This window comes from Xyrauchen texanus, chromosome 40 (genome assembly GCF_025860055.1).
Source record: "Xyrauchen texanus isolate HMW12.3.18 chromosome 40, RBS_HiC_50CHRs, whole genome shotgun sequence".
Taxonomy (NCBI): domain Eukaryota; kingdom Metazoa; phylum Chordata; class Actinopteri; order Cypriniformes; family Catostomidae; genus Xyrauchen; species Xyrauchen texanus.
In genome coordinates, this window is record NC_068315.1 from 27918943 (window position 1) to 27944080 (window position 25138).

At 36.6% G+C, this 25138-nt stretch overlaps 1 protein-coding gene across 3 annotated transcripts in view; it reads left to right on the top strand.

Annotated features, from left to right (window-relative positions):
* LOC127633305 (1-phosphatidylinositol 4,5-bisphosphate phosphodiesterase epsilon-1-like) overlaps positions 1-25138 on the top strand; it is a 160336-nt gene that overhangs the window by 75961 nt on the left and 59237 nt on the right. For all 3 annotated transcript variants that reach the window (XM_052112320.1, XM_052112321.1, XM_052112323.1), the window contains one exon: positions 17219-17465. In XM_052112320.1, the coding sequence (XP_051968280.1) occupies positions 17219-17465 (247 nt within the window). The remainder of the gene's footprint in view (positions 1-17218; positions 17466-25138) is intronic.

Sequence of the window (25138 nt, forward strand, 5' to 3'; positions counted from 1 at the left end):
CGCTAAAAGTGATTCAGTGAATGTGTTCTATATTTTATGAACAATGATTATAATGCAAGGCAAGCACATCGCAGATAAATGCCCCTTTCATCAGAATTTAGTGTCGAATTGGCTGTTGGAATAGAATAAGTATTTTAAATGTGTCGCATAAACACAGCATTTTTTTAGCCTTTTTTTTTTGAGGGTTTGTTACTTTTTAGACTAGTCAACTTGTCGACTCAAAAATTTACATTTAAACATCAATGAAATTAGTAGTTCTGCATATCCCTAATAGGGACAATGGTTTTCTTTATTTAAAACTAGAAAAACAGATGATTTTTTTTTAACTTTAATTCTCTCATCTCACATTTGATTTTATGGCACTGCTGGTTTTGCTTAGGTTAGTGTTTAGGGTAGGGAGGAAGATTTTGTTCATTTAAAACTCCATACAGCATTAATCTTAAAGGGTTAGTTCACACAAAAATTCCCTCATATACTCACCCTCATACCTTCCCAGATGTGTATGACTTTCTTTCATCTGTAGAACACAAACAAAGATTTTTAGAAGAATATTTCTGCTCTGTTGGTCCAAACAATGCAAGTGAATTTTTTTTTTTAAGCTCCATATAGCACATAATGGCAGTGGTGAAATGCGTGTCTTCTGAAGCGATCTAAGTTGTTTTGGGTGAGAACAGACCAAAATGTACCGTATTTTTCGTAGATCTTGACATTAGCTGTTTTTTTTAATTTGTGTTCTGAAGAGAGGCGATAAAGAATCTTTTGATTCTAGACTGCAAAATGCTTATAGGTAATACACCAGATATTATAAACCATTGTCAACCAAAGTCATTGTTGGGCAATGAAATTCACAACACTGTTGCCTGTTCTGGTGGAAACCTTATCAATGTGGTGCTGGCACGATTTTAACCTCAACAGATAATTGTTTTGTCAGTATGTGTGTTATGCATGATTAATGCATTGATAATTGAGAAATATATTTGTATGTCCCCAGATATATTGCAAGGACTGCTGCTGTACATTTCTCTAACTTCCCTTACAAGATGGTCACTTCGATGCTACATCAGTTGTTGATGCTATTGGGAGTTCCTCCCAGGAGTGACGATCTCTGAAGCCCATTACAATGATGCCAATATATAGACTCCCTTATAATATTACAGACTCACAAAGGAGCTTAATTCCAAACCCTGCTTTTACACTGAGCTTCACGGTGAACACAAGTGAGACCTTGTTTCTTCTGGCCTGTTATGCGCATGTTTGGCACACTCATCCAAGTTTTTCAGTTGGGTGCTGCACACAGTCAAACATGGCTATATCCTGCAGTTTGCAAGGCGGTCACCTTGCTTCAGCTGCATTCTGTCCTCCATTGTGGCATTCCAAGAAGTTCTGATTGTGCACTCAGAGATACAATATCTCCTTGACATACAGAAAGGCTTCTACAGCCACAGTTTTCTGGTTGCCAGGAAGGGGCAGTGGTCCATTTTGGATTTTTTAGGGGCTTGAATCGAACACTCGCAAAGTCTCCATTTAAGATGGTCACTCAGAGGCTAATTTTGTCTCGCATCCGCCTTCTGAACTGATTTGTGTAGATCATCCTGAAAAAGACATACTTTCATGTGCAAATAGCCCCTCAGCACATGCCTTTCTTGAGTTTTGCCCCTGAAACTACGCAACAGTTCATAGTCCAGCCCTTCAGCTTGTCCTTTGCTCCCTGAACATTTATGAAATGTGTCAATGTGGTGCTCACTCCTCTAAGATTGAGCGGCATCCATGTTTTGAACTACCTTCGACAACTGGTTGCTGTTAGCACAGTAACCTGATGCTAACTCATCTGGAGCACTTGGTGTGGCCGTTATGGTTTTACCCTCTGCAATAGTGGTTACATTTTTTACATTTGTATATGTGTTTGTATTCAATGTTTCACTACTCGTTGGTTAGTGTCATTATTGACTTTTTGTGGGGCATTTCGTTTTCCTTCTTTCCTTTTTTCATTATGAAGGGGAGTTCATATCTGTACTTTCCACCCAAATGGTTAGTAGCACGAGACGTGTGTGTGCAATCAGTAGCATGGAACGATGATATAGATTCTTCATAGCACCAGCAACTGATGCAGTCTCATTCCCTCCTTTCAGGAAATCGAGCTTAGAGTATTAACTGGAGCATCTACTTTTCATAAATTGAAATCCACTGGGGGTGGCTGAGGTTTTGGCTTAAATCAATTACTGGGATTTATTGGCAAGTTCACGTGTTCATAAGACCTTTTAAACTGTGTCACATTAAGCTTTCACTGTGGGATTGAACTAGTACTCTTGAGTTAACCCATTCAGAATAGTTCAAAAATAATATTTTTAAATAGTTTTTTAATTTAAAGGTGCACTCAGTAATTTTTCCCAATTAAAAAATGTTTTACTCCTAGAAATGAATGGTAATTTTGTATAAAATCATGACCGCTCACATGAGATAAGGACTCTAGTCAAATCAGTAACCTTATAAAAGCTGTTTTATTCTACATGGGGCAGGGGTGTCCTCGTGGGGGTTGTTTTAAGAATAAAACCAGGGAAAAGGCAGTCCTAAAAACTGGAATATGCAATCATCCTCCATAGAGCGCCACACTCGCTCCAATGTTTACCTCTCATGCGGATCTGTTATGTACATTCTACTGATTTCATGGCACCACAATGGAAAAAGCGTAAACGTGCCAACTGGCCTGAATCAGCACAGAACAGTAGGGTTTTGTGACGAGAATTGTTCGGCCTGATGGTGGAAAAGTGGCTTTACACTCTTAATTTAATCATTAATCATGGCTGATTGTAATTTGTGAATTTATACAATGGCATCTGTAACTGGAAACTATTGATTTTGAGTGATGCTGCATCCACACCACTTGGGATAACTGTAAGTGCAAGATTAAACAAACAATAAGTTACTGAGTGCACCTTTTAAAACCAATTCTAAAGGTATCCACACACCATTTTTTTTAACAAAAAATAAATAAATATAACAAATTCTTTAAATATTTCAAACCCATTGCTTAAAATTAGTCCTGCAACCTGTAATAAAAATTGGTCTAGATAATATTTATTTGAAGCATTGAATATACTTCTAATGGACTAAAATTGACAAATGTTTTTATATTGTTTCTTTGAATTATCTATTTTTCACTTGGTTTGCAGATTTCTTTGTGTTTTTTATATAGGCCTCTATATATAAAATGATGCACCTTAGAGCGCAATATTGCCTGCCCACTTTTACAGCCATCTTGGTTCCAGAAGTTTTTCTTTTGTGCTTTTAATAATTCTAATGTCTAGTTCTAAAGGTCTTTTTAGACCAGATGCGATAATGAGAGTCGAATCGCCCTTTCCCATAGAAAACAAAGCGAATGACCGCCATAAGCACATTCACACCTTTACAATAGGTGGCGCTAATCGACAATACATTTTTACTCTGGTACAGTAAGTGGCTCAGTGCACCTTTGAGTTGGTTTGCCCTCTGCCCATCACGGTCCATAAGAAGAAGAGGTACTTGACTAGCAGATCAAAAAAGAAAACATTTCTCTACAAGCTGCAGAAGTGATGAAGAGTTTGTTGTTGAGTTGCTCAATGAGAAAGAACACATTCGAGACACTTCACAAACTATTTCTGTTCACCTGCTGGACAAGTTGACCAGCAGTATTATCATGTGTACACAGTCTGAGGGGTAATTAGAAAGAATCGAGTGTTAAAAATCCTATTAACGGTTAAAACATGTTATCATTTGAAATAAGAGTGATTATATGCCACTGCCACAGTTGAAGTCAGAAGTTTACATACATTTAGGTTGAAGTCATTAAAACACATTTTTTTAACCACTCCACAGATTTCATATTAACAAACTATAGTTTTGGCAAGTCGTTTAGGACATCTACTTTGTGCATAACACAAGTAATTTTTCCAACAATTTTTACAGACAGACTGTTTCCCTTTTAATTGATTATATCACAATTCCAGTGGGTCAGAAGTTTACATACACTAAGTTAACTGTGCCTTTAAGCAGCTTGGAAAATTTCTGGAAAATTATGTCAAGCCTTTAGACAATTAGCCAGTTAGTTCTGATAGTAGGTATACTGACATCATGGGAAAATCAAAAGAAATCAGCCAAGACCACAGAAAAAAATATTTGTGGGCCTCCACATGTCTGGTTCATCCTCGGAGCAATGTCCAGATGCCTGAAGATACCATGTTCATCTGTACAAACAATAGTATGCAAGTATAAACACCATGGCGCCACGCAGCCATCATGCCACTCTGGAAGGAGACGCATTCTGTCTCCTAGAGATGAACGTAGTTTGGTGTGAAAAGTGCGAATAAATCCCATAACAGCAAAGGACCTTGTGAATATGCTGGAGGAAACATGTAGACAAGTATCTATATCCACAATAAAATTAGTCCAATATCCACATAACCTGAAAGCTGCTGAGCAAGGAAGAAGCCACTGCTCCAAAACCACCATAAAAAGCCAGACTACAGTTTGCAAGTGTACATGGGGACAAAGATCTTACAAAGAAATGTCCTCTGGTCTAATGAAACAAAAATTGAAATCGTTATGTTTGGAGGAAAAAGAGTGAGGCTTGCAACCCGAAGAACACCATCCCAACCGTGAAGCATGGGGGTGGAAGCATCATGTTGTGGGGGTGCTTCGCTGCAGGAGGGACTGGTGCACATCACAAAATAGATGGCATCATGAGGAAGCAAAATGATGTGTATATATTAAAGCAACATCTCAAGACATCAGCCAGGATGTTAAAGCTTGGTTGCAAATGTGTCTTCTGTATGGACAATGACCCAAAGCATACCTCCAAAGTTGTGACAAAATAGCTTAAGGATAACAAAGTCAAGGTATAGGAGTGGCCATCTCAAAGCACTGACCCCAATCCAATAGAAAATTTGTGGACAGAACTGAAAAGGTGTGTGCGAATAAGGAGGCCTACAAACCTGACTCAGTTACACCAGTTCTGTCTGAAGGAATGGGCCACAATTCCAACAACTTATTGTGAAAAGCTTGGGGAAGGCTACCCAAAACATTTGACTCAAGTTAAACAATTTAAAGACAATGCTACCAAATACCAACAAAGTGTTTGTAAACTTCTGATCCACTTGGAATGTGATGAAAGAAATAAAACTGAAATAAATCAATCATTCTCTCTACTATTATTCTGACATTTCGCATTCTTAAAATAAAGTAGTGATCCTAACTGACCTAAGACAGGGAATGTTTTCTATGATTATATGTCAGGAGTTTTAATGTATTTGGTGTATTTCAACTTCTTCAACTGTATTTTAAGTAAAACATTTTTATTCACTGTGCAATGCACACATATTATGACTGTTGTAACAGATGTTGTCAGTTTGAACTACTGATTGTATCTCATTGCATGTATATCTACATTTGCTTAAAACATGTTACTAATTTAACGTGATGGCATTTAAACTAGCAAAGAGTTTATATAATGCAAGAAATACAACACCTCACCCAATGAACCATCTTCAGTCTGACCCATTATTAGATGCTAATACTTGCCAAAGACAGCTGTTAACAACTATTAACAACTGCACAGAAATAACGATTTTGAGGAGACAACACCGTTTTTGGTTTACAAAGGCATTTTGATACAAAGACATAGTCACATCATTAATTATAATAATATTTGGCAAACAAAAACACTTAAGAGCCGTACAGTTGTTTATTAAAAAGGTCATACAAAGGCAAATATTCGGCAATATATGTTGTATTAGAAATATAAAGAACTCACGTGATATTAAATGCAAAGGGGGAAAATACAGCAGTATGGAATAAATTATGAAGACAATACATGTAAGTGCAGAGAGCTTTTTAAAGGGGATGCAAAGCAGTGATGCAGCAATATCATTTACATGTTAAGAGAACCCATAGGAGAAAAAACTGCTGCTTTAAGGCATTTGCGTTTTTAAGGCATTTGATGCAAATGAAACGCATGTCCTTACTGCTTCAGCATTTAATGTCGGTGGTCAAAACAGCTTTCTGTGCTTTAGTGCCACCTGTTCTGCTGGTTTTGGGAACTGCAGAAGCTCCTGACATGTGATTCACAGCTCAAATTTGATTGGTCGGGGCATAAAAATTGAGACACGTTCACCGTTAAAAAACGAAATGCACGAGTTCATTTCAGGTGTGAAGGCTTCGTTAGGAATCCATTGTTATCATAAAAATGTTAATTACGGCAAGAAATCATGTCGAAAGTTTGCGTTTGCTGTGAAAAGGCCTTAAGGAACCTAAGATATGAACCAAACCAAACAACTTAAATCACAACATTACAGACTTTGATTTGAACAGAAAAAAGTATTTAAAAACCAGACAAAAAGACAAAGCTTCAAGACTGTGCACTACTTCATGAGGGAGTGAAAAACAATACCGCAAAGTGTTTAGATTGACGTAATCTAATAGAAGATTAGATCTTGATTTAAAGTAGTTGATTATAAGTATAGTAACAATATATTTTGAGTTTATTGCCAAATATTCAGAGTTTAGCAAGGCTGACGCTAGATGAGATTCTCTGATTGGTAGATCGCTCTTTAGAATTATGGGTAGTGTAGTTCTTGACAGAAATTACACTATTAAAAACAATTTCTTACAAATGAAGCTGATTGACTGATGGCTTCAACAGAACTTTTACTCCCGCAACCAGACTGTTGTGCTCTATTATATTTAGCTATTATGTATATATTTGTTTCTCGAAACAACTTCTTTTTCTTCTATTTTTTTGTTTTTTACTAAATTAATAAAAACAAATATAATTGTAGTAGTTCAATAATTGTCTATTGAAAAACATTTTATTGGTCAGCCACTCATTTTAATTGTGGGGAATGCACCCCTCTTTGGTGGTAAAGCCAGCCACATCCCTATAGTTAAATGGACACTCCCAAACACTAAATCAGATTTGTTACTCTCAGCTGTAACCCTAGACCACCCTGCTTGTGCCACTTCCCTACAAACTCACTCTGAACCTCTTCTGCCTGTCTGTCTGTGACAGCTGCTGCGTTTGGGTCACAAGAGACCTTGCACTGTGGTAGAAGTATCCTCAGGTCACCCCGTATCAACCCCAGAGGGTCTGTGATGAGTCATTACGCCCAAGGCCAGCTCTGACGACGAATGCTTGGGTGAAAAAATCAAATCCACTTCCAGTCACTTGCATCGCTGACAGTTTGCGCTTCATTAGTGGTAGATTAATGCACAAGGTTACAGTTGAAGCGCATTACGGGAAATGATGGACTGCAGAGTAAATACATGCATTAGATGTGTGCCAGGTGGGCTTTTTAGATGTGTGCCAGGTGTCAATGCTTTCATGGGCTTTTTACAGAGTGGGTACAGAACAGCCAAAAAGACAGTATGATTAATGTGCAAATTGAGCTCTGTCATGCAAATGAAATGTTCAGTAAGCTGGTCGATTAGGTTTAGATGTGTGCAAGACTAAAACATCTTATCTTTGAGTATATGTGCCCCTTTTTATGTCTTGCATGTCATGACAACAGTGAATTGATTTCAACTTAAAAGGATGGTTCATACAAAAATGAAAAGTCTGTCATTATTTGCTCACCCTCATGTTTTCCAACCTTTACTTTGTTTTTTCAGTGAAACGAAACCTTTACAGAGCTCTTTTGGCTCAAGACTGCCCACATTGACCACAACAAAACAACATAAAACTAGTCCATTTGATTTGTTTTCTATATTACTCTTGTTCTAAAGCCATATACTAGCTTTGTGTTAGGGATCGACTAAAACTGAAGTTGTTATTCACTGATAATATTCCAACGAAAGCATGAATTGTCATTTATGTTCAGATTCAAAATGTATGCATTTTAGCAGGTTTGCAGATGCCAAATGGCATTGGGTCTTGCATGTACCTGTATCTTAACAGAACATGACTTGCCAGTTTGAATAAGTGGAATGGAGAGTGAAATTGGAGTTGAAATGGAAATTTTTCAGTTAATAAATACTTAGTTTAGTCTGTTCCTCACATACAGCTATTGTAAGGCTTCAGAAAACGTGGAATATAGCGCACAAATCATATGGACTTCATTTATGGTGCTTTAATGGTGGGTTTCTTGCCCTTTTTGAAGCTTTACAGACTACAAATTACTTTTGCTTATTACAGTATATTTGGTCGTTGGGATGGAGCTAAATGATGACTCTTAAAAAAATGTATGTTCCCTGAAAAAGTAAGCATACTATAAGGATAAATATATAACAATATTTTATTTTTGGGTAATAACAAGAACATAATTATTAATGTTTGCAATTAACCATTCCTTTCATGTATTATTCATCAATTTATTGTTGTATCAACTGATTGTTAATAGTTTTTTTTAGCCTGCTTGGCGTAACTGACTCAAATGTAAACATTACGCAACAATATTTTGCAAAGCTGTTGTTGGTATGTGTGTGTAGCCAGCAGGGACTGGACGTGCCGAGTACTGTACTCAGCTGCTATATGAGGTATTCCTGCCATTTCTGTATGTCTGCCGTATATTAGTGCCAATCTGAGACACTGACCCTCTCGGCTAGAGTTTCAGCCCCTGCACTGGCCATCCAACCAAATAATCACTGCTCTCCACAATGCACCTGCTGGATTAGTGGCTATAGAGAGCCCTGAACATCAAGAGAGGGTCAGCGTTTCTGCTTATCCCTGTCAAATGCTTCTATATCGGTTTACAGAGAACTGAGAGAGCACAGACACATAAGTGAGGCATTGCTTTGGGAGACTCATGCTATGATGAAATGTGAATATTTTCATAGTGAACTATTATTGAAGGTATAGTTCAATCAAATATGAGAATTCGGGGGGCCAGGGAAGCTCAGCAAATAAAGACACTGACTACCACACCTGGAATCGCAAGTTCAAATCCAGGGCGTGCTGAGTGACTCCAGTGAGGCTTCCTAAGCAACCATTTGGCCCGGTTGCTAGGGTGGGTAGAGTCACGTTGAGTTAACCTCCTCGTGGTCACTATAATGTGGTTCTCGCTCTCGTGGGGGGCGTGGTGAGTTGTGCGTGGATGCTCTGGAGAATAGCACAAACCCTCCACACATGCTAGATTTCCTCGGTAACGTGCTCAACAAGCCACGTGATAAGATGCATGGATTGACGGTCTCAGACATTGAGGCAACTGAGATTCGTCCTCCGCCACCCGGATTGAGTCACTACACTACGAGGATTTTGGGAATTGGGCACGTCAAATTGGGGAGAAAAAGTAAAAAATTATTAAAAGGAGAATTCGGTCATCATTTACTTGGCCTCATGTTGTTTCAAAACCAAATAATTTTTTCTGTGTAACATAAAAGGAGATGACAGCCTCAGTCACTATTCACTGTCATTAAATGGAAAGAGCAGCATCAACATTCTACAGAATTTCTCCTCTTGTGTTCCACAGAAGAAGTCTTACAGTATTGGAACAACATTAGGGTGAGTAAAGGATTATATAATTTTTTTATTTGGGTGAACATATAACATTGCGGTTTTATCTTCAGTTCCAGTTACGGGATAATGATATGATTAAAATTGGCATATCGTGAAATGTTACAAAAACCAAAAGCTAAGTTCTGCCCAGAGACTGTCAGCACCTTCCTTTTCACAGGGCAGTAGAGGTGACTCATGCACCTGCTAGTGCTCTGGTCAGCTGGAAGCCACACCAATGAGAGAGAGTTTATTTCAGTGAAAGGACTGGAAAACATGTCAAACTTTGAAAGGATTTCTAGAGCAAAGCATTACTTCAGTGGTGTCACTGAAGCATGCCAAAATGTCAGGCACAGGTTCAAGAGTAGCCATGATGATTTTGCATAAATAAAGCCTTGGAGAAAATCTTATGTTACATTGAAGTGGTCTTAATTTGAAATATGCACTTAAAGCCAAGTATTGTTCCAGAAGTCATTATCCAAGTAATACATCTCTCAAAATCTCTCTGAAGGAAATGTCCAGATTATAACCCCACCCAACACTCACACAAAAAAGCAGAAAAGTTATATTTTTTCTTTTTTGTGTAAGAAGATACACATTTTTGGTTGAATTTGGGTGAAATATCTCATGGACATTCAGTTCACTTTATTTCCACAGAGCAGTTCATTGCGACCACAACTCTGCAGCCTATAAATATGTGATTAAAACATAAAATAATAAAAAAAAAACACATTCACCTCAATGATTTATATTGCAGTGATTATTATCCTCATTATAATTATTATTTTTGTATTTTATAATTGTTTTTATATCTTCATTTGTGTAAGTAATTTTCCACCTGCATGTTTAGATGGATTCTTGTCTGATGGTAATTTGAAAGGCAGTGTTACTTTTATATATTTATATATATATATATATATATATATATATATATTATTTTTATGATCACTTTCATTTGGAGTGCAATTTGAATTTAGAAATGTATTTGATTTTAGTTTTTCTAAGAAAGAATATTCACCGAACCCTCAGCCCGGGGGGTTGCCGATGTAATTGGATATTGCGACATACATATATATATATATATATATATCGTGAAGGAGGGAACAAAGCAAACTTATTCACACACATGATGTATTTTTTCCAGACAACGAAGTACTCGACTGGTAGAGAATGTGCGGAGGAAGTAGGTTAGTTTCCAAAGAGATGTTGCCCTGAACAGCACACATTTTAGTTGAAGTTTCATTTTTTTTTTTTTTTTTTTTCAATAAATAAAAAATAAAGTTCAAAGTTTGAAATCAAGGTGTCTTGCTTTATTGTGTAGATAAAGTACTTGTGTCATGCACAAAGATAATGTCCTAAATGACTTGCCAAAACTATAGATGTTAAAATGAAATCTGTGGAGTAATTAAAAAATTGGTTTAAATGACTTCAACCTAAATGTATTGTTACGGCCAACTCGTGGCCGCAACAACATAGGAAAACCCAAAACCAAAAAGATCAATATAACCAATGCATTTTATTGGTAAATCTAGGGGATTCACAAGGTACAATAATTAATGTTATGCGAGATCTTCCAAAGTGCCGACCGACGTCGGATCCCACTATCAGGCGAACAAGAGGCGAGCCACGGATGATGTCATTTCCCTGCTGCCCCCTTCATGCACGAAACCGAAACCTATATCTCCACCTCCTAATTTGAACCAGGTGTTCCTCATCTCCACTACGACCTACAAAACAAGAGATAAAAAAAAAAAAAAACACACACCCCTAACAGTATGTAAACTTCTGATTTCAACTATATATTTAGGTGTGACTTTATTTTCGGAAAATACATTAATTTCGGCACCAGAAGGGATTGCAAAAATAATGCCCGTTTTTTAAAACCACTTCCCTTCCATTGGTCAAACAAACAGATAATCTCGCTCCAAATGCATGCCATAGACTTAAGTCAATGTTGCAGTGTTGGGCTGGACAGTCTGCTCAAACAGAGGAATGTATTGATAGTGCCACAGGTCCACAATTCCTACACTTTTTGGGGAAATCAACCAATGAATGGTTTACCTGTAGTTGTCTCTGCATATTAAGCTGGGAAATGAGAGAGAACTGTATTTTAACATGACAAAGACAACTCACAAATTTAGTGATTTATATAAAAATAAATAATGTGTCTATTTACATCAGATTGGAAGAGTGTTGTATGAATATATTGGAATAGTTTACCAGTAAAAATGTATTAAAGGGATTTTTCAATAAAAAGAAAGAATATAATTTACTCACCCTCAAGTTGTTCCAAACCTGTATGAGTTTCTTCAATGGAACACAAAAAGAAAAAGTAAGCAGACTGTTAGGCCTCACTATTCACTTTTTCATTGTATTCCGGAAATTCTGTTCATTTCTAAATATTTTTAGAATAAATGTTTTTTTATATTTCCGAAATTCACATCTTGTAATCTTCTGAAGAGGAAAAAGTAATACAGGATTGGAAAAATATGAGGATAAGTACTGTAAGTGATGACAGAATTATTATATTTTTTAGGGGTAACTTCTCCTTAAAGCCCTTGATCAAGCCCTGTATTTTTGGTGATGTTGGTTTTCTGTTTTTAGGCCTGGCCTGACATGATTTTTCAGCTCACATTTGGCCAAACTAACCGTGTAGATTCAGCCTATAGAGAATTGATTAAGCTCAAGTGATTGCATAATAGCCACTTCAGAGAGGAGTGGAGGAGATTTTATAACCAAAAAATTATCTGTGTCAGGCGGCTGGTGAACGGGCAGATTGAGCGATTTAATTCTCTAAGGTCCAGTTTGACATCTAACAAAGGCAGACTGAGCTTTTATCATGAGCAGAGCAGGAAACCCATCCCATTAAAGAGTATTTATAAAGAACTACACTCTGCAGCTCAGGGAGGGGCTTCTTAAGACTGCCAGTTCTGCAAAATCTCTTCTCAGATAAGGAGACATTGTTTACTTAGGACTACATTTGAAAGTTTCAGAAACAGTCAATCACTTTGATTAAACTCGTGCAACATCATACCGCGCTTTCAGTTTCAATGTAATCAATTGCGCATCTTTCATTGATGTCACCTTGATGTCTCAGAGGAAAAAGTGTGCAGTTTAAAGTGTTTTAGATCATTTCTCATCATGTGAGTGCATGTAATACAATGAGCAATGGGATGAGACTTTTCTGCACTGTATATAATACTGAATTTAATGTATAATAATGCTAAGGGTCCTGATATTTGATTGTCTTGATAATGCCAAATGTAATGTCTGATTTCACCAGTACATTTATACCATGGCAAACATTATTTACTGGATAAACACATATTTTTGAAAAACATAGTTTAGAAAAATGTAATCAGCAACTATACTATTTTAAAACCTAGAATATTCATTTAAAATGCTTAAAATATATGTAATCAGTGACAGTGTATAAGCATATGGATCTAACGTAATTATGATTTTTTTTCAGCTGGGCAGAAGTATTAATATTTCTATTCTGGTGTCACCTTTGCCCTTCTGCTGGGCTGATGTTTTGTCCCACTCCTTCCCAATGGATAATTTTACTCTTTAATGAACAGTACTTTTTGTAAGTAATGAAAGGAACTGTTTTTCACAAGTACTGAAGATAGTAGTAATAAGAAAAATTAATTCAAACTTAACTTTTCATGAATTAGGCTTTGTTCAAAGGTTTTTATTCTAGTTTGGGGTTGCACTCTCACTGTCTACGTCTTATCGTGACTTGGAAGCAACTTTGTCCAATGTTAAGTGTGTCAGGATATTTTTATGAAGATATTTCTTACAACCAATACTTGATAATACCATTTTATTGAATTTTTAATTCATAGTAAATGTTAGGAATAGGCTGGAGACTAAATGATCAAAGTTAGAGAAATCCAACAATGGTGGGCCTCAGTCCTTTATTTATCATCTGTGAGCAAAAAGCTGAATATACCTATTTAGCAGTGCAATACTGCGAGTACTATGGACCAGACTTCTGAAATAAAATTTGGAGCGTGCCCTCAGTCAGTGTTGGTGTATCTTTCTAATGTGTATGTCGAGCGTAGCTTGCTTGCAGGCTGTTAGTTTAATCACTTGAAGCGTTCTTCTCTTGCAGTCCTGTTCTCGGTCTATGCTCATTAGTCTGCATGTCGTGTGCTTTCTAAGCCTCTTATATAGTCAGTGTATGTGATACAATTTCTAACATCTTTGCAAAAAGCATCATACTTTTGCACAAAGCATTACATACAGCACAAGTCTCTCTGCCATACTTCTTTTTACCTGATATTGGTATCTTCCTTTCTTCGTGCACACATCTTTCAACTCAGGATGTGGCATGATGGCTTCTAGTTTCTTCCCGACAGATGTTTTTGGTCGACTGCAATTTAAAAAAGTTTGCCTTTGCTTTTATACAAAGTATAAAATGTACTTTCTTTATAAAAATGGTTTCTCTTAAACACTGTTCCTGACCATTTCTAAAGAGCATTGGTTCATTACATAACTCTTCATCTTTATTCAATTTATTTGGTTGCCATCTTTTTAATTGAAGTGAGAAAATGAGGAAAAGAGCAGTTGACTTGTTTAACACATTAACATCTTTTATTCTTGTTGCTGTGGCAATATGCTCCTTTATTCTCGACATGGAGTGAAGTGTATAAAATAATTATTTTATATATATTAAATAATTTTCATTTATATGTACCAGTATACAATTAGATGCTAGTAAACATCAATAATAATAATAATAATAATAATATTTTTTTCAGAAAAAAAATGTAATACATAAAAATCTTCATAGGATCTTTTTTTGAGTGATTTCTAAGTCATAAACAAAACATTGTGTCAGTTTTGTATCGATTCATTGAAGCAGATAGTTTAATGCAAATTAATCATCTTAGAAACTCTGACGACATTTTTGCTTTTTTGTCATACTAGGTAGTGAGTAGCTAGTGTAATGACACAGTCTTTCAGAAACTTAATTGCTCTTTTGCTTTGGCAGCAAAATCAACTTGAATATCATCATGAGAAATATGTGTTTCTTTCTGATTTTATTTTTACATTCAAAACACAACCTTAGTGAAATGCCCTCAAGCCCCATTGACGTCTCTCTTGATATGGCTGTTTCAGTTTACCTCTGAACATCAGGCAGTGGCCTATGTCACGCCGCGCTCCTTCTGAATCCATTTATCCATTGTGAGTGGCTTATTGTTCATCAGAGCCACCTCCGTTGAAGAGAAAGTTGGCATTGAAGCAGGGTCAATCGTTTCTGAGGAAGGGCACAGATAACAGCTGTAATGACTTTCCTGGAAGCAGCTGGCTGAGATGCTGCCTGAGTTCAGTAATGATTAAATAATAGCTGCTTTCTGCAGAGAGAAGAAATGTGCGCTACGTCACAGATAGGACGAAATCAGTGCGCTTTCACAAAAAGAAGTTGGATGGGAAGTAGGGCTGCAACTAACGATTATTTTGATAATCGATTAATCTAACGATTATTGGAACGATTATTCAACTATTCGTCGATTATTGGAACGATTAATCATTAGCTCTTGACCGATTATTTAACTTGTGCCCAAACTCAAAAGGTAGTATTAAACGTGCTTACTAACAATAAAGACAAAATCATCTTTTAAAAATACCTCTAAATGACATTCACTGAATTTAAGGGAAAGTTTTGTAAAGACATTCACTGCAAAAAAAACCTATTGTAATCAAGTGTTTTTGTCTGGTTTTCCATTTAAAAATGTCTAAAAATCCTTAAACAAGATACATTTACTTGAGAAGCAACATAAGAAATTTAGACTTGCTTTAAGAGAACACATCTTAAATATAAGTGTATTTTGTTCACTTGGTTATACATCTGCGAGTGCAGTAAAGACAAAATTTACTTTTAAATATCTTATATGTTGCTTCTCAGGTGAATCCATCTTTTTTTAAAAGGATTTTTAGATATTTAAAAATATTTGTATTTTTAAAATTCAATATTATCAGATAAAATGTTTTCTTTTGCAGTACAGTTGCTAAAGTAAATGATATTTAGATATTTATATTGGAAAACAAGCTAAAAAAAAAGCAAATCAAAAACGTATTTTGTTGTAGTGGATAATGGGGTGAAGACTACCCTCTTTCACCTTTCTGTTCACTTCAATCCATCTTTAACTCACAAAAAAATACTCTCTTATTAATAAAGCTGTGTATTGCCAGTTTTCTTCATGATAAGAAATGCACATTAACATATATTATGATTCAATAAATTGCGAGCCATTACGTTATAATCTAGCTGCATTAAGTGTGCGCAGTTGAGGGATGCGTGTCCCAGCGACAGAATGTGCATCAGCCGGATGCAGTTTCAATCTCTCCCCCTTAGATCGGGACATTCATGTAACTGAAGAGGCACTGACCGCACAGGGAAATGGCAGTTTCGGAGTTTGTAGTTATTTACACGATCTGTTTCTGTATTATTTGAACTTTAATAAAGCTATAACACATTAAATATAACTGCATTTAAGATGCAACACCAGGGTGTTTCCTTTAAAGAGCTCTGACTCAACTTATTCCACAACGAGAGTGCTTCTGTATTTACTTATTTGGTATTTTTGTATAATTCCATTGTACTTTGCGATCTACATCACCTGAAGCTGTTTGAAAGTTTAGAATGCATCAGGACTGTGAGCTGTGTAAATCTTCTTCTCCTCAGTCTTGAGCGAACTGCAGTGCTGCTCTCACACCTCATCATTACAGTTTAATGTGATCTCATTTTACGTTAAATGAGAACAAACGACTATTCGACAATGAGAGTTTTTTTTATTGTCAACGTTGTCTATAATGTCAACTAATCGTTTCAGCCCTAATGTGAAGATCTTTTCCATTTCTGCTTTTATAATGCATACCGTCCAGCAGAGACTAGTTAGGGAGAGATTTTGACATGCTTATTGAACTAAGAGTTACAAAAACAAACTGAACCACTGCAGAAATGCATCAAATCTTTTTCTGACACATACCTCCTTGTTGGGTATTATTATTATTATTAATTTACTAAAAATTCTAATTTTTATCATTTACTTGCTCTCATGTCACCCTTATGACTTAGTTTCCTTCAAGGAACACAAATGGAGATGTAAAGCCAAATGACAGCATCAATCACCGTTCACTGTCATTGTATGAAAAAAATTATGGAACGAAAGTGAGATGTAATTGAGGTTGTCAGTCCTTTACAAAATGCTTATATATATATACACACACTTTTTTTTCTCCACTGTTTTTGGTAGACATTGCTGTACTAAAACAAGTACTGTATATGTTGGCCCCCAAAAGTATTTGGACACTTAAAACACACACACACACACAAAATCAATTATGAATGCCTTTGCGTTATATAATGCACTATCATACCAATGGCATTTTTTTTTTTAAAGTGGCACAAACACAGTTTTCCTAGAAAACATTTCACAAAAAGAAGTTTGTTGGACTCCAAATAATAATAAAAAAAAATCATACATTGTTCAAAATGAAGACAAAAAGTGTTTGGACACTTTCTGGTTTTCAAATGTTAGTGTAAAATGTCCATAGTTAAAGTCATTAAAAAAACTGTGATTACTCTACTAGGACACCTGGGTGAACTTGTGGGGAACTGATGTCATACATCCACAAAAAATCTCTCAAAAGTTTTCAAAAACTTTACGGGGCCACTACATGTTTCACAATAGGTCATTACATGTATAGTCAAGTTAGTTTATATGCCCCTATGTCTTATCTTTTCTACAGATTGACCATGTTATTCCTGCCGTGAGTCCTGAGGCCTGTCTCCTGCACCCATCCAGGAAGCTGCTAGCCCAAGCGGTGTCATGGCCACCGGCCTCCCCGCATCAGATTAGATTCAGGGCCTGTTCTCCCAGAACCAGCATTGCGGGTCACCTCAGCGGGGCCCTGCTGGAGGCAACAGCTACTGTCGGGGCCCGAAGTTCTTTCCCCAGCTTCACTTTAGGCTCCACAGATCGAGCTATGCTGAAAGGTATAGTATAGAAACCCAATAATTGTTATTATTTTGCAGCTAAAAGACACCATCATTGGAGTTTTGTACTGGAGCTTTTAGTCCATGTCTGATTGCTTTGAGGTCATTTGTATGCTATAGTATATAAAATACATTTTGATTAAATGTACACATTTAAAATATTACAAATTATTTATAGGGAAACGAATAAAACATATTGATGACTCCTCTTCTACTCCACTATCCAAATTTTTGTTTAATCAAATGCTTTTTAGAATAAGATTGTCCTTCTCACTAATACATCCTGCAATTGACTGGCAATACCAAGAAGCAAATCATGGTTCATGGCTGTGATGCAAAATATTGAAATTTAATATTTAATATTTTTTAATATTAGAAATTTAGAAGAAAAAGAAAGTTAAACAGAAAGGGGCCATCTGACGGACATGTACAGTGGACTACCACAGTTTGGACTTTAATGTAATATTTAAAAGGGTCATGACATGAGGAATCACATTTTCCTTGATCTTTTAATAATCAAGAGCTCGGAGGCCTGGGTAGCTCAGCGAGTATTTACGCTGACTACCACCCCTGGAGTCGCAAGTTCGAATCCAGGGTGTGCTGAGTGACTCCAGCCAGGTCTCCTAAGCAACCAAATTGGCCTGATTGCTAGGGAGGGTAGAGGTACTTGGGGTAACCTCCTCATGGTCACAATTAGTGGTTCTCGCTCTCAATGGGACGTGTGGTAAGTTGTGCATGGATCGCGGAGATTAGCATAAGCCTCCACATGCTGTGAGTCTCCGTGGTGGCATGCACAACAAGCCACGTGATAAGATTGACAAGAGGAAGTGGAGGCAACAGAGACTTGTCCTCCGCCACCTGATTGAGGTGAGTAACTGTGCCACCATGAGGACCTACTAAGTAGTGGGAGTAGGGCATTCCAAATTGGGGAGAAAATGAAAAAAAAAAAAAAAAGAAATTAAGAGGTCGTAGAAATATAAAAACATTCTGCAAGTTTCAGAACCCAAAAATTCCTACTCACTGCAAAAAGAGCATGTTGGAACCAAGCTGCCAAAAGGACTCATTCTCTACTTCCTCCATGTTGTAATGCCACAATGTGGTAGACATTTGAATCTGACCACCTCCACGAGAACCAATGCCTACTTTACCTGCTCACTCCCGTAGCCCCGCCCAGTAGTGTGGAGCAGTGAGATGCAAGGAGTGAGCAGGGCTGCATTTACAAAAAGCATTGCAAGCTTAATTTGATCGTGTTTCTATGATCTACTTAGGCTTACAATGCTTTTGGGAAGCACTGCCATGGTCAGTCAAAAGCAGACAGCCAATCATAACAGTGGGCGTTTACTGACAAGTCTATATGAGAAGCAGCTCCAAAATTGAGCGTTACTGAAAGAGTGTCAGAATGAGGGTGGAAAATGATAATATTTTGCAAATATTACTTTTTATAATAAGTGAACCTCAAGAAACATATTAAAATAATAAAAAAGCATGTCATGACAATTTTAATGGTGCATAAATCTGAAATAAATGATACCACAATAATCGAGATTGGTATGCAACCAAAGGTCAGTTCATTCAAATAACGGCACAGCAGCAATGGGTAAACACAAAGGACATAAGCAGAAAATGTGTGTAGACTTTCTGCTCGATTTGCATTCATCCAAAAGTACCAACTGTTTCATGGACATAACTCTTCAAACAAAGATGAATATAAAGTTATACTCAAGGACATCTTGTTTACAATATGCTTTAAGCATTACTATTGAATATCTTTTAAAAAAAAATGTATGGTACAAACCATTGAAAGTTTGTCCAATCAAGCGACTAGTTCCTTCAAGGAATACAATTTTCCTTTAAGATAAGAGTTCATTGTACTGTGAAAACATACTATAACTTCTAGAACTCAAAACGTCTCTTGTTGAAACTAAGCTGCAACAACACTGTCGATCTGCTGGTTTCTGACATCAGAATTGCATGCATGACTGCCCACATTTACACGTCAACAATGGCAAATTCAGTATTCATAAATTTCACCCTTAATAGCAGGATAGATTCCATAATTTGTAAGGTTTTTAAAAAGGCTGTTTTGGAAGGATGTGGTAGTTAAAAACCATATTGGACCCTGACTTCACCTGCTTAAGCTAGATAGCGGATGGTTAGTGAATAAATAACGTTTTTTTTTTACACTGAAAGACCTCCCTCGTGCAACTGTTAAGTGAATTTGAAAATAAAAATAAAAACAGCAAATACAAATAAAAAATTACAACATTGAATTGGCACATAAAACTATTGAATAATAATAAAATATATGATATGACACTTTGAAGCAGTGATTTTAGGAATCTAGTCTTTGCATGATTGAAAAATAATCTCCAACACCTCAATTAGGTGTAATATATTGGATTCTTTTGTTAAGATAATGCAGATAATCATCTTTTGTGCATAATAATTATTTTGCTTGATCACTGTGTGGTTTAAAAGCTTTTATCTATTATCATGAAGAGAACACAGCAGAAGACGTGTACTGAATGATGATTTATGAGGACGTCTCTTAGAGGTGCCGCTGAAGCAGGTTATGATCTAATGAAAAAACTCTTCAATCCACCATTGAGTATTGTGGGGTGTGAGCGAAGCAGAGGAGTCTTCCTCAGTCCTCGCATCCTTCAATCTGGCTTGCCAACAAATTCAAGCACAGCACACGTCAACCGTCTTTGCACCTGTTTGATTTGCAAAATGTCAGAGTGAAAGAAAAATATTTGCATTTGTTCAAATTTCTAACCTTAAAGGGCTAAGCAGGATTTTAATACCTTTTTACATGGTCAAGTTCAATCTGTACAAGCTGTTTGCATTTGAATGAAAAAAAAAAAAAACAGGCCAAAGGAGTAGCATGTGAAATGGACTTCAGGTGTGTGATGCTCCCATCTCCTAAAATAAACATGAGACATCTGTATGAGGTAAAAATTAACCATGTGCACCATTGCCTCTGGCTCATTTTGCAAAAACAAAAACTCTAAAAACATTCTGAAACTACAGATTGGAACCAACTTTGCTGCCCAAACAGCTAATAAAGCTCAGAGTACCGATTACATTTTTTTTGGTGTCACTTAATTTGCAGAACATCTTTATCTCGCACTTTGTCCTAAAAGCCCAAAAATGGTGAGAATGTCCATTTGAGGAGGGCCAGACTGAATTTTGGCCCAGTGTCTTTATTTTCCCACAGCTCTTGCTGGAGAGGAATATAATGCTTGTGTATTTAATATAAGGCTGTGAATCCCAGGGTCACTGACTCACTGCCCCACACAGACACCATGTCACCTGGCATTAGTCCAGACAGCCTGTGCAATAGAGCCAGAGAGGATCGTTTTACAGTTATTCTGCCTTAGCAGACATCTCTCACAACAGACTTGAAGGTTACATAATTGTAAATGGATGAGTGCTGAACAATAAGCTAATAAGCTTATGTGGTCTGAATCGAATTAAAGGAGGAACTTGATTTTTAAATATTTCTGAAGAAAATTTGAGTGATGCTTGCTTGTGTAACACTTGCTTTCACTATGCTTGGGTGTTCTTCCAGAGCATTGCTATGTGATTAGGATGTAAAGTGTTCTGAGTGTTTTTTTTTGTGTTTTGGTTGGTGGTTGCTAGTCAAAAGATCTCACCCCCAAATCTCTATCAGGACATTTATTATGCAGTTAAAATCGAGCTACAGCGGATTTTTGTGTAGTTTAGCGAAAGTCTTCATCTGTCTGTCCAAGTAAACATGACATGATACGTTAACAAATATTTTTGGTCATCATCTCTGTGCAATTAGTCCAACATTTGCGGTCTATACATAACATTTAAATTCTCATAGAAAGTATTCATTAGCAGTTTATCACACCATTAGTATGTATAATCATAACCCCCTGCAGATAGAGTCCAGACATTAGAAAATAATATTATTTCTATTCTTAGAAATTTGTCCAGTGTACATCGGGAAATTAACTTTGTGTCTCTAATGTGACAAAAAGTAAAAAACCATCAAACTTTAAGTCCTGCAGACTTTGACCTCTGCGACATTGGTATGGTATCCATTAAGGCTGCGTGATTTATTGAATTAAGATAGAAATCATGATATGACCTTGTATGATTACTAAACTGCTAAAAGCTATTTAAAATATAGTGATAATGATAAACATTTATCATGTTACAATTCAAATCTGCTGTTGTTTTGACTTATTGGAAACATTGATGTTTTGAAATAAGTTATGTTACAAAAGTTAGGCAACATTTGTTAACATTAGACATAATGATTGCTAGTCTGATAAGGTCAAAGGTTGTAAAGTTTTTAATAACTGCAGGATATTCTGGCCAAATATATCAAGGTAGTAACTCATTTTATAGATTGTCATTGTTACCAACCAGTGGTGAACATAATTTCAAGACTCACATGTCCTTGGTAAGCCTAGGACAAAAGGATTTATTTATAAATGAAAAAGAAAATACACACATGTGCTAGGAAATGAAAAGTTCTGCACTGATTACAGTATAATTATTGTATTTCTTTTCACACACATAAACTATATCAATAAAATATCTTACCTGTTGAGAAAGAAAAAAGCCATCTGTGGGATGCTTTTAAATCCTTTCAGTTGTCGCCACCTCTGAAAAGCCAAGCCGATGTTGATTCGGGTTTTATTACAGACTCTGTCACTTTCCCTTTTTGCTTGTAGACTGTGCTCTGTTCGCGGTTTCTTTGTTTTTACAAAATGATTCCCTGGAGGTTTGCCATTTTGGAATGATCCATGGTCAATTTTTCTCATTCATTGTGACAACAAGCTTTCAGCCTCGGCTACACCCACACTCGCCGATCTTATCTTCACTCTGTATGGATATGACATCAACACGCACTGGTGATTGACATATGTATGCAATTTCCAGCGAAATCCGTCTCGACAGCTCTAAAATATTTATAATATCATTATTATAGGTTTATCAATGTGTGTTTGGGTAAAGACATAGTTTGTAAGATGAATTTCTGTTGCACTCTCTCATTAATAGCATTTTGTTATTTTTTAACAAATATTGTTGAATATAAAATGTTACTATAGAATTATAATGTGTGTTTTTTTGCCGGAAGCTTCACTTTGCCAGATAAACTGTTCGCGACACGGCCCAGTGTCTCAGTGTCTCATTTCTTTATTCTGGCCTTTGATGAAATGTAGGACACAGTTTTGGTGTGTTTGTGTATGTGGTCATTTTAAAATGTTATGTTTTAAATGTTATTACTGTGAAGCACTTTGGTCAACTCTGTTGTTTTTAATGCTATTTAAATAAAGTTGAGTTGAGATTAATGCGCAAATGTTGTGATTTAATTATATAAATTTATGACAGTAGATTAGTGCTCTGCTCTGTCATCTGATACAACGTCAATGATTCTCAATGTCTGCGGAGTTTCTAGTGGATGAGCGGTCAGTAAATACATACATTTAATACATACATTTAAATACACAGATCGTCCAGTGTAAGATTGCAGCCTTTAGCGGTTTAATAAATCACACTAGGACATGTCAACATTTTAATGTGATGAATTTTCAATTTCAGTGTAAAGGCAGTAACAGAGTGTAACCATTCAAGGACGGGCAAGGAGGTGGCGTGAACCAGCTTAACAGTCACCGTAAACTTTAATCAGAAACTTAAAACAAACACAAACACAGACACACATACAACGTGGCCACATGCGTCTGGCGCCTCCGGCTAGTCTTTATTCCCCTCCCGGCTGATTAGCCCAATTCAGAAACGCCCTCCTCGTCACACTCCTCCATCCCCTGACTCAGGCCAGGGTAACCCCCGGCATGATACGCTCCCCTCCCTTCCTGGGGTGTTGACCTCCCTGTCAACTTCCTCTGCTTTTTGGAGCCCTGGGAGAGACGAGGGGAGGGACAGGGGTGAGGGAAAGAGCGAGGCGGGGCGACAAAGAAAGAGATAGAGGAAAAACTTGCTCTCCGGCTCCCGGACACACTGCTGGACAATCATTTCAGACATATATTTGTGTAGTAGGAAGGTTTTCTGCATGCCATTCCATTAAAAACAAATCAGTTACAGCACCTTTAACATGCTCACAACTGCGAAGCCAGTTATGGCCTAATTGACGTTCACATGTTGGACGATTTTAAATAAAGTAACACATTGATTTTTTTTCTACACATCTACTGTACCTGTATTGTGCGAAATCAGGAGTAAAAGTGTGCTAACTTTGGGGAGGAGACTTAGTGCATTATGGGCATGTAGTTCTATAGAGTGTGAGGCCAGAGACTATGTAGCAGAGACGAGTCACTTCTGTTTAAATGAATGGGAGAAACTGGAATTCCGAACCAAGAAGCTCTACCATCCAGCAGTCAATAGATGTAGAAAGGAAGTCCTGCCTTGCAGGTAAAAGAGTCAATCACCTTTTGGATACAGACATCGCCTGTCAATTATCTCGCTAACATACATGCGCATTACGTGTTTTAGCATAATATGAGGTCAACGTTTGTTTAAGTGAAACACGATTGATTCATGTGTTAATACACTGCATTAAAAAAATCAGCAAACGCGTTTAGGCAGATTAATTGTACGACTAGTCTTCCAATGGCTATGACACGATACACAGGGTGAAATACTTGCTCAATTCACTGAATTATGCAGCCGAACTTCTCCGTGTTACAGATCCATGTAACTGTGAGAATGGGATGAGAAAAGACTCTGGATCAGTCGCTCTGAGCAACGTTCTGCATCGATTGTGTATGCAGAGAAAATGCCTTAGTTTCTAAAAATATAAAAAAAAAATGTTTTATAATAAACAAGTAGTTTGATTCATGAAACAAACCATTTGACATTTTGGTAGCATTAAAAACTATTCCATTCAAGTTGTATCAACATGTGCCTTTGAAGATGTGGTGTCGGTACTCACCATAGATCAATTCAAAACAAGCGTGCACTGAGATGACTTAAGTGAAAAATATTTATTTACACATCAGACTTATCCCTTGAACATGTTACACTGGCATTACCCACTGAATTTTATCCTGACTTCTGAAAAACATCTTAAGTTGACTCTGACCTTGTCGATGGGTACAGCACATGATGACATATATGATGCAGGTTCAAGTGTTGGACTTTGCTGCTTTAGGTAAGACAGTGCTTATTCTTCATTATTCATATTGGCTGCCATGTTGATGGAATAACAATTCATGCATATTATTTATTATAAAAATGATGTGAAGACCTACTTTCTAAATATCTGTTTGTTTACTATGTTGTTTTGATATGAGTGTTGTACAGTAGCTAGCATGACCTTTAATGTCTCTTGTATGCAATGCATGGCTTATACATAATGCATAGCATAGCAGAAGAGAAAGTGGCTGTGAGAAAAAAGACAAAAATAATGCAAAAGTAAAATAAAATTTTACTTTTTAATTAATTAAGCTTTTTAAAAAATTTACTTTTTTTTAAGGAGTTACGCAATATTCAAACGAGTTACTATTAAAAGTAAAGTTATCCAATACTGGACTTCGCAATAATCATACTGGCATGATAACAGTTGGACTAAAGCATTCACATGATGTTTTAAATCGAAATTTTAAAGTGCTTTTAAATATACTGTGAGATATTCTGACCCTTGGTGTGGTTCCTCCAATGGAAACCTACAGGAAAAC